Source organism: Colletotrichum navitas (assembly GCF_030913465.1).
Source record: "Colletotrichum navitas strain CBS 125086 chromosome Unknown LY79scaffold_113, whole genome shotgun sequence".
Taxonomy (NCBI): domain Eukaryota; kingdom Fungi; phylum Ascomycota; class Sordariomycetes; order Glomerellales; family Glomerellaceae; genus Colletotrichum; species Colletotrichum navitas.
In genome coordinates, this window is record NW_026850659.1 from 76,391 (window position 1) to 86,931 (window position 10,541).

The 10,541-nt window shown below is 42.9% G+C and overlaps 2 protein-coding genes across 2 annotated transcripts; both read right to left on the bottom strand.

Moving 5' to 3' along the window:
- Positions 1 to 1,132: 1,132 nt before the first annotated feature.
- On the bottom strand, positions 1,133 to 3,047 carry LY79DRAFT_55168 (uncharacterized protein). The gene is made up of 4 exons (XM_060557667.1): positions 2,338 to 3,047; positions 1,998 to 2,257; positions 1,443 to 1,911; positions 1,133 to 1,359 (listed from the first exon to the last, which is right to left on the bottom strand). Exons 1-4 carry the CDS (start codon positions 2,860 to 2,862, stop codon positions 1,210 to 1,212), a joined length of 1,404 nt encoding a protein of 467 aa, XP_060408259.1. The 5' UTR covers positions 2,863 to 3,047; the 3' UTR covers positions 1,133 to 1,209.
- A 5,496-nt stretch (positions 3,048 to 8,543) lies between these two features.
- LY79DRAFT_674241 (uncharacterized protein) lies at positions 8,544 to 10,541 on the bottom strand (the record flags this gene model as incomplete). The annotated part of the gene is made up of 5 exons (XM_060564271.1): positions 8,544 to 8,633; positions 8,990 to 9,042; positions 9,209 to 9,817; positions 9,880 to 10,325; positions 10,411 to 10,541. The coding sequence occupies 5 exons, from the start codon at positions 10,539 to 10,541 to the stop codon at positions 8,544 to 8,546; spliced, it is 1,329 nt and encodes a 442-aa protein (XP_060408260.1).

The following is a 10,541-nucleotide window of genomic DNA, read 5'->3' on the forward strand; positions in this document are numbered from 1 at the left end:
CACATCACTTGCCAAAACACAACATCAACAGTGATACGTACGATGGCGCAAAGTTGACTAGGCCGTCTTTGGCGCCGGCGAGGGGACGGCACAAGGACAGGGCGAGCAGCCGGAGGTACACTTCGCGATCCCAGCTGGCCTCGTCAAACTGTTCCTCAACACCATACTACAAAGTCTAAACAATAGCATTCACCTTAGTAAAGGAGGGCACAGGTCCGTAATGTTGTAAGTGTGCACCAGTTGTATCATAAAAAGAATTGTTGTTAAACTTAGTACCAGGATTCGACATAAGAATTGAGCCCTGTGCAATAATGATGTTGATGAGTTAGTTAGAGTACATCTATTGCGATTCAAAGTGGTCTGTCCGGATAAGGGAAGGGGGAGCAGGGAAGCAAGGGCATACCTCATTGCTCTTTTAAATAATACCTCTGCCTTTCGCGATCCTGGAAATGGTATTGAGAGACTCTCGCAGGCTACGCAGGCCCGGCCTGGTGTCGACGTCCTGGATTGTCCGTATAGCATCCAGCGCAAGGATCTTGATCAGATTCCAGACTTTTGACAGTTTGTTGCTTTTACAAAGCCACTTCTCAACAAATATCCGGATCAGTGAGAAGGGCATAGAGCGGCATAGACTAGCTAACTAAGATCGTGCTACTATTTAGAAGCTAAGCCCTGAGGTAAAGTCTCAACATGAGGCTACAGACTTAGGGACTCCTTACAAAAGCCTCGGCGGCAATAGGTACGGCATTTGTGCGGAACAATGCGTCCCCTCCCATCTGCGCATTTGCTTGTCGACACCACTAATGACTTGTACCAGGCCATGTCACAAGGTGTCGCAAATTCTACACTTCAAATTTCCACCCTGCAATTATCCAGCTGACAATTCTTTCCTGGTCGCAGCGCACAAGAGTGCGGCACTGATATCTTTCATCATTCAGACTGAAGACTCCCCCCTTACACTCAAGTCCCCAAGTGCTTCCGAAGTGAAAGCCGACAGTTGCCGCTCGCGTGATCTGCGCCCTACGGCCCCGTCAGGGAGGGAGCGTGGGAGGTAGGCTTGCAGCCGGCCTTCGAGTTAGGACGGTGGCCTTAGGTAGGTCGCCTATCACTCCAGAAAGGACGAGGTGGCGGGGACGGACGAGCCGCCCGTGGCAGATCAATCGATCTACGCCTTTACCTCTATCGATCGATGGTGCGCAGGTGTGCCTGTCAGACGGACGGGATTCCCAAAACATTGTCAAGAAACCACGGCCAAAAGTGGTCACGTGTATCCTGCGCGAGGAGCTGGATGGCGTAGATGATGCTATATACCCCAAGCGCAGTCCGAGTGGTGCCAAGATCCACCTCCCTCCAGAGAGTCTTGCCAAAGGTTAGCACTGTTAAAGACGAAGTAATAGTAGGATGAGAATGAGGAGGAGGGGGAAGTGGCGTGGAGAACGAACCGTGCTGCGGCCCTGCCTTGTCGTCGCTGCGAAAAACCAATGATGGCCACGAACGAATATAGCTGGGAGATAGCCGAGCTTGTCCAAAACCTTGTGGCAGTGTTCCTCGAGCTCTGGGCCCGGCTCACGACCCGGATCCATGGCAAGCAACCGCTTCTCGACGAGGTGGTGAAGGAAGCGCCATTGAGCGGCCTGCCACGAGCCCGTCTGGAGCGCCTGCTTCTGCTCACCATTATCAGGCCTCTTAGTCTCGATGCTGACGGCGATGGGGTCGAAGAGGAATGGATAGTGGTCGGTGTGATTGATGGATTCCCCTGGGAGCTGTCTCCGCAGCTGGTCGATAGCATGTACGATCGGACCGCGGCTATCCTCGACGCTACGGGGCCGAAGGACGATAGCGAAGTCGACCATGGTTGCCGGGTACCATGTGGATTTGTGGCGATAGGCCTTGTTTGGTCTGGCGTGCGTGCTTTATAAAGCAAAGGGTTAGGATCGGATCGGTCGAACAAGGGCGCAGAGGAGCTGAAGAGTTGGGGCTCAATTGGTTTTACTCACCAAGAGTCGAAGTCGACGAGCTGGTTCTTCCTCGCGTAGCAGCCGTGGATAGCCAAGCGAAGTAAAGGGAAATGAACGGCGCAATTCCAGCTGTGCTCCGTATGCTGAAGCTCCTGGCAGTGCGATGCCTCCCGGACAATCGCTAGCACGTCGTCAATGGCCGGTGTCGGCCCGAGCCTGTCTCTCTTCCCAGACGAGTCGAAAGCCGCTCTTCCCATACGGGCAATCTTGCCACTTCTGGCCGCATCTTGGAATTCACTCTGCCATTTCGTTCCTGTCAGCACTCGTATAGTCCTAGCAGCCAACGGCGTAATCAAAAACTAGAGAGGTTGCTTCTCACCTCCATTTTGACAGGCAGCAAGCCCTCAGCGCAGCCCAAATATTCCATCTTCTCGAACAGACTGAGCAGCGGCCCGTCGGGTATGCTGTCAGGCCTTGTGAAGGGTCTCGTCTCAAGAGGTTCGTTGACATCGAGGGCCATTTTGGCGAGCTTCTTGGTCGGGGATGATCGACCGGATACATCGGAAGGGGTTTCGGAAGATTCGCTGGGTAACTGGCTGGACGATGATGGGGGCGGAAGACTGTTCTGGTAGATGCTGCCCTGCTTGGGCGTCGCATCGACATCCTCGATTGTGTGGCCTATCTTCTGGCGCTTGGCCGTCGGCGTCGGGGGATCATGTGCCATAATCTCGGAGCCAAGATCATCTGAGACGGGGGGGGAGATCGGGTGTCTGTGTCGTTTACGGTACCCTGGGTTGACTACTTGATGACGGTTCGGCGGTCGGTCGGTCGCGTCAAAGTTGGCGCCGTCGCCATTAGGGATTTGCGATAGCCAGGCCGAGATGTCGACAGGTCTCGTCAGCATTAAGAAAGATCAAAAAGAAAACTGATGATACCAAAGATGATGTTGATGCGGGTGCAGTAACGCCCCCAAACTTGAGGATGGTATGGCCGGTTGCATGATTGATGGTGAAGCTCCGGATGTCAATTTGGCATTGCGGGGGAACCGCGCCAGTGGTGTTTGTTTCCACAGCAACGCTGACAGACAGGTGCTGGAGTGGATTACGTAACAAATTGCTGGCCTAAGCTTTTCTCTGCACGAACCACCTCGCACCGCCTGGATTACTAAGGTAGATAAGATAACAATCCTGGTCCACTATTTTCCATAAGGCGGCTTTGGCTTAGCCTCAAACTTCTCAAACGTCAACAATGGAGGGGAAAAAATATGTCACGGGGTGTTCTGCCACATGTACAAGACTTAATGGTGTCCCGAGTTGAAGGGAACTATGGCCATGCCCTTTGGGTACTGCTCGTGCGTGCCGCCTGCGAAGTGCATCGGTTTTCGCCGACGCAATAGCGATGGGATCGACCACTGTGGTGTCCGCGCTCTCAAGCCGCCGGGCCAAGAGGCGCATGACGTTGTTATCGAGCCAAGACATGGGGCCCAGACTGCCGAATCTTGTCATTAGATCCGATAAATCTAAGGGGGACTTAAGGAGGTAGAGAGGGTCGAAGAGCTTAAGTAAGGCGCTGTAAGGAACCAGACGTAGCGAGGGTCGCTAGAATTGTGTCTGTTTGTGACCTAGACCCGGTTGAGACATTGGGCAAGATGTTGGCATTGATTTTAGTCGTGTCTGTTAGCGCTTTAGGCCCATATAGTAGGGTATCAGCTCTGGGTTCGTTTATTATTAGCATGCTTGGTTCCTCATCGAGGTTGGTGATAATATCTATCGTGGATGCGGGACAGTGTCTTGCCGTTTGCTCCGTTGCCAGAGGTGGTGTATCAAGCCGCGGGGATCTAGTACTTACTTAAGCTTTCGACAAGGGGTATCGAGGGGAGCAATGTCGTTGAGGATTTTTGATTGCGATCCAGGGGACCAGGACCTTCTTGCCGACTCTTTGCATCGATGACACTTCTGTAGATCGCTTACGTATCTCGGTAAGATGGATTTCGGGGCATGCTTTGCAAAACCTGGCGGTTAAAGATGTCAATGGCATTGTGCGAGCAGACGAGGTTTGAGCCGAACAAAAGGCAAATGACGCCGGCTGAAACCTTTGAGGGTGGCGGCAATAGCGCAGAGTCGCTTACGCAGGTCGGGTGCGATGGCCTCAATGTCGGGGCCGAACTGCGCATTAGTGCAGATGACGAGGACGGGCAGGTAGACCTTAGCGAATGCTCAGCCTGCGAAGCCGTAGTCGCGATGGATGTTGGTTCTGATGTTAGCAGCTATAAGTTAGGTTGTTGAGGTAAGTTGTTATGTATCTTGACAAGTCTGTCCGGTTACTTGCCCGGTTCATGAGTGATGTTAGTGAGACTGAACTTAGGAATAAGAGTGAGAGTGAGAACAAAAGTGAGATACGATGAGGGAGTGGTGGGACGACCCCAAGCCTTTGCCCCCCTGGACACTTCATTGGATTAGAAAGACAAGGGGAGCAGCAAGCCTGAAGACGCGTCCAATTTGGCAAAGGTCGCGCGTGAATGGCCTTGAAAAGTCGAGACGTCTATTATTGGCCTGTCCTGTCCAGCCATTTGAACAAAGCCTGAGGCCTTGCAAGCTACACGCCTTGGAAAATAATAATAATAATAATTCAAGCCTTAGACTTCCCAGGCTCAAAAGTCCAAGGCACACATATCTCAGTGCCTCACACCATTACGATGGGATAGAGTTGGTTACTGGGCCCAATTGGACTGGACCACCTGGTTGTGGCGTGAAGGGACCATGGTCCCGCCACGTCAAGCCGTGCCATGCCATTCATGTTGGTCACACAGGTCATACATTTCTTTTACCCGTTTAGGACGGCGCGTTAATTAGCATTAGCTAGATTTAGGATTTAGTATATTAATAATGCAGGTTATACCCAAGGGTGTTAGTCAGCCTTCGTCAAAGCTAAACACCCCCTCCTCACAGAGGAGGCAAAAAAATAGGGTTACTACTAGGAAAATAGGGTTACTACTTGTCCTAACCTAGTCCTACTTTTTATTATATTCTTACTAAAAACAAGTAATTATTTAGATATATTATTAATAAATATTAATAGTAACTAAACTACCTACCTTACTTTAACCCTTTAATATACTTTACTAATATAATAAGAATATAATTACTACTAAAAAGGTAGCTAAGATACTATATATTACTTATTAATAAGTAACTTACTAATAGGTAAGTAAGCTAGTAACTAATATACTCTTTATATACTAGGCTACCTAGGATTATAGTATATCTTATATAGTAATTTAAAAGTACCTCTAGGCCCTTTAGGAAGGCTATAACCTCTATATTAGCCTAGATAAGCCTAGCTAGCCCTAGTTACTTATAAAGGCTAAAGATATAGCTTTTAGTGCCTTTATTATATAGCTTTATAAATCTAGCTTTTTAGCCTTACTACTCTAGGTTAAAGAAATAGCTAACTACCTTTATAGTATCTAAGGTTAACTACTAGTCTTTAAGTACTTTATCTAAAGCTAGCTTACTAATTATCTAAAGCTTTAAAAAAAAGGCACTATTAAACTAGTTAAGTTATACTAGAAGAGGGCTAAGTTAGACTTAGCCCTAATAGAGGACTTCTTTACCTAGTACTAGGCTACCCTCTATAAGTATAATATTAGCCTATCTAAGATATAGAACACTAATAAATCTAGGTGCTAGATTAGCTACCTTAGTAGCTAGCTATATATAATTATTCTTAAGTAGCTACTAAAATATAACTATTTACCTAAAGTTATAGATCTAGCTAATTAAGAGTTATATATTTTAGTTAGGTCTAGTAATATATCTAGTAATATTATCCTAGTATATATAATCTTTAAAATATAGCTAGTTATTACTTAGGTAGATTACTAAGTTTAAGAAGGTATTTATTTTATATATTTACTAACTAGCTTCTTTAACTAAGAGATTATAATAGACTATATATAGTACTTTAATATAAAGTTATATATAAAGTTAATAAAGTATTACTAAATAAGTTACTTCTTTAGGGACTATTTTAGTGTTAATATATATAGTTATAATACCTATAATTTATATTTACCTAATAGTTAACTAAGTAAATAAATTATAAAGTATTATAACTATTAAAATACTATAAAAAAGTTAAAGTAGCTATATTACTTTTTCTTCTTTAATAGATTTATAAGCTATATAAGTCTAAAGCTTATAGAATATTATATTAACTTTAATATTATTTTTACTTTTTTTTTACTTTATATAATATACTTTCTTTAACTAATAAATATAAAAGTCTTTTAATACTTTAAGAAGGCCTAATAGATAATACTTTATAGGTATATATAAGAAGATAATCTTATATTTATAAGAGGTAACTTTATTACTACCCTTAATACTATAGTTAAAGAGGCCTTTACTACTACCTATATTATAAAAGGTTTTAAGAAGGCAAGTATATAGCCTATATATAATAATATTATACTTAGCTAACTAGTTAAGAAGATATAATAAAGTAATAAAGATATACTATTATATCTTATTTATTATTTACTATATAATAACTACTTTAATAAGGTAATCCTTACTACTAACTATATAGAGGAGAAATATAGTAGTATATAGAGTAGTCCTTTAAAGAGAGGATTTAAAGTAGTAAAGTAAGTAATTTATAAGAGATCTTTTACTTATAAGTACTAGTAGTAACACCTTAAGGACTAAAATACTAGACTAGAAATATAGTAATAAAAAAGCTAGTACTAGTAAGCTATTAAACTATAATACTCCTTTATAACTAGTATTATTATTATAGATATAAAAAAGGTATATAATAAGTAAGTTATAGAGGTAATATAAGTAAAAATATAGTACTAATAAGTAGTAGTAAAAAAAATAACCTATAAGTAAAAAAAAGAAGTCTAGTAGTAATATAGTACTACTAAGTATTAAGAGGTAAATAGATAAATAAAGTAATTAACCTTTAAATAGTAGCTAGTCTATACTAGAAAAGATTAACTATATATCCTATTTAACCCTTTAGATTTATAGTAGTATAATAATAATACTAAAGGTAAAAAGAAATTTACTATTAACCTTAACCTAGCTCTTTTACTATAGTATATACTTAACTAATTTAAGTATATAGTAAGACCTCTTAGTTAAGATAATATTAATTAGGTATTAGCTAATATAGCTACAGAGGTAATAAGGCTAGAATTTAACCTTAAGATCTTTATAGACATTAATAACCTTATTAACAAGGATATTAATTTAGTTATATTAAGTAAAGAATTAGTTATTATACCTAGGAGTAATAATAATAATAATAGTTATATATTATTACTATTACTACTAATAACACTAATAGCTAGCCTTTTAATATTATAAGGTCTTTTATAATATAAGTTATAATATTATACTATAAAAGATAAGATAAATAGCTAAAAGGCTATAAAGGTTATACTATAAAATTACCTATTTATACCCCTATTAATATAAATAAAAAAGGACTAGTAATATATAGTAAATAATAATAAAAGTAATACCTATATTATAGTAGTAATATAAATTTATAGTTATTATATAAAAAAAGAAAAAAAGGTATTATTATAAAGCCCTTAATTAGGGCTATTAATTAATACTACTCTTGTTATTATATAATGTTATAGGTATTATTACTTTAAGAAATAAAAAGTTGACTATACTATATAATGCACACAAAAGTGAGGGTATTTGTAATAAGGGTTAGTAACCCCTTTTTTAGAGTAGTAACCTTATTTTTTTGCCTTCTCTGTGAGGAGGGGGTATTTAGCTTATAGCGCTGACTAAGTTGCCCCTAGGTAGTTAACTAACTAGTTCTTGTCCTGCCATTATAGACAATTTATCCTGCTAACATTAGCTCTAACCTTTTAACCTCTTTTATGCCTCCCTATTCTATTTGCTTCTACTTGTTTTTAAAGGTTCTAAACTACTTTAATTCTTTTACTATTAATTAGTATTTTCTTTTATTAGTAAGACTAAAAGTTAAAAAGAATACACTAAGTACCTTATAAAGGAGGCTACTACTTTATAAAAGCTAGATAATAAAGAAGAGGTTAATAAATAAAATCTAAGGGAAGCTCTAGTAAATAGAGGAATATTTAGACCTTAAAAATAATACTAAGAGAGCTGTACTCTTTACTTTACCTCTCCCTTACTACAAACTACTAACTTCTGCTAAGCTACCTCCTTATAACCCCTTCTTCTACTACTAGTAATCTGCATAGCTGTGGGTTTTGCAGCTTCTGCCTTGGCCGTAGCAGTAATAAGTCCTGCGCCTTGCTGTGCAGCCTCAAGGGCCTTTTGGTTAGGCTACTTGAACTGTGTAGGAAATCTATTAAGGTCGTTACCAATGGCCTTGATACGATCTTCCATGGACTTAATGGTTTCGTTTTGTTTCTAAGCAGTGATAATAATGTTAGGTCAGGTAAGATAAAGAATAGCGGGAGCACAATAAGAACACGTGCGCTAAGATAGGAAAAGGGTACAAGAACGAAAGCCTCGCTCATGTTGTGCTTTAGGATAAAAACAAAACAGTCTTAGTTAATAAACTTACCGCCTAAACAATCTTGTGCACCATCTCCTCTGCATTGGTATTATACTCGCTTAAGATCTGCCGCTGCTGGTTGAAGAAGGCGTCGTTGCTCATCTTTAAATCTGTGTTAACAAGCGCTAGGCAATCCACAACCACTAAGCCCGGTCAAATAACATGTGTGTCCACATCAATGTACATGGTAGCGACATCCTTGTATAGCAAGAAGCTAGAGAGAATCTAGAGAACCATACGGAAAATAATCTAATTTTAAGAGTAAGGAGAACAAGGGTTAGTTTTACTTCTTAACTAATATTTAGAGAGAATAGATTCAGAGAAAAGGGCAAAGCAAGCAAGTAAAGAAAGCCTCACGTCTCAGTAATAGCTCTCGTAGAGCTCTGCTTTGGTCTTGTTATTCTGCGCATAGATCTCGAGCTCTCTTTGGACGGCTCAACTTGCTTAGTCATACAGACGTCAATCATGGCCGTCAGATTGCCAAAGAACACGACGAGCTTGCGGATCCTGTCTTTGAGCTCAATCAGGTACGAGACGCATTAGATAAGAATCTTATTAACCTCAACCTGTTGATTAAAGAAGGTTATAGTGTTAATGATTCAGCTGGCCCAAGTGGATTCTTTTTGCAAAGGAGTGCAGTAGAAAGAGACTATTTCGATAGTCATAGCTTATCAAACCCAGTTTCTTTGCGTCGAGCGCAGCGATCTCTGCACACGCTGCCTGAAGCGTCTCTTTGACGTCCTTGAGGTTATCGGCCGTCTTACGATATGTGTCGAGGGTAGCCTTGTACGTCTCCTGGGTGCTGGTGAGCTTCTGCGTGGCCGACTTGACATTCTGCTCCGCAATGGACTGCTTGCAGTTCATGTTGGCAATCTTCTCCTCAGGTGTCTGCTGGGGCGTGGTGAGCGAGACGCCGTGGGTGCCGACTCCGCCGGGCACTGCCTGCAAAGCGGCGTCGAGTGCGATGGCGTTGGTTGAGCAACGGGTGATGCAGTTGTCCCAGTCCTTATATACTGCCGACTGACGGGTCGGCTTCTCCCACTTGCTGAGTTGCGTAGATTTCGCCCCCTCAGCCTCGAGCTCCTCGGCAACGCCGATGGTCTCGGCGACGGTAACTATCAACAGCTGTGACGCGAGGCCTCCCTTGCGGGGCTTGAAACTCTTCAGGATACGGCTCAGGGCGTGGCTCGCGGTGACGAGCTCGCTGGCTTTGTTAGTGTCGCTCGAGGTGACCAGGTCCCAGTTGATGCCCTTCGGAAGGCCGAAGATGATCTTGATGACCTCGACTGACCAGACTCGGCGACCAAAGGTGCCAGGCCCAATGCTGGGTCGTCGGCCATGAAAGTACCCGAGAGGTCGTACTCGCCATAGCCACTGCTGCTACGGCTGGTTGTCTCCGTTGCCTGCTTTGTGGGCTCGGGCTTTATGTTGCTTTTGGTAGCCTCATCAGTCTTTGACTTGGCCTCGCGGATGAAGGTGGCGGCAAGCTTGGATGTGAGAAGCTTCTTTTTCGACTCGGCCTTTTGCTTCTGAGAAGTCTCATTCGCTTCACCACCAAGGTTAGTCGTGGCCACAGCGGTCGTGCTAGAGTTTCCGCTTGTGTCCGTTGTCAATGTCGCTGTCGTCGTTGGTGTCGACTTTGTCTCCGCCTTGAGGTCTTTGGCCAAGCTGGATAATCCCTTGGAAGCTTCACCAACGGATCCAACCGGATTCATAGACCCAGCGAATTTGTTGAGTGCCGTTCCAGTAGCCTCAGCAAGGCCCATAAGGATAGCACCACCGACCAGGTCCATACTGTAACATTTGTTGATGCCATGTCAGCGAGAGTTGTTGGCCGGGTCGCCGATATCTTGAGAAACTTTGTGGAGGTATCACTTACCCCATCAGCATCAAGTCACGAGCCTTCTTGTAGCTTTCCTTAGCATCCGTAAGGTGCTCGTCCATCTTGTCAAGCAATTTCTTCGCATCAGCCTCTTGCTGCACCCAGAACCTCTCATCCTCCTTGGCCAT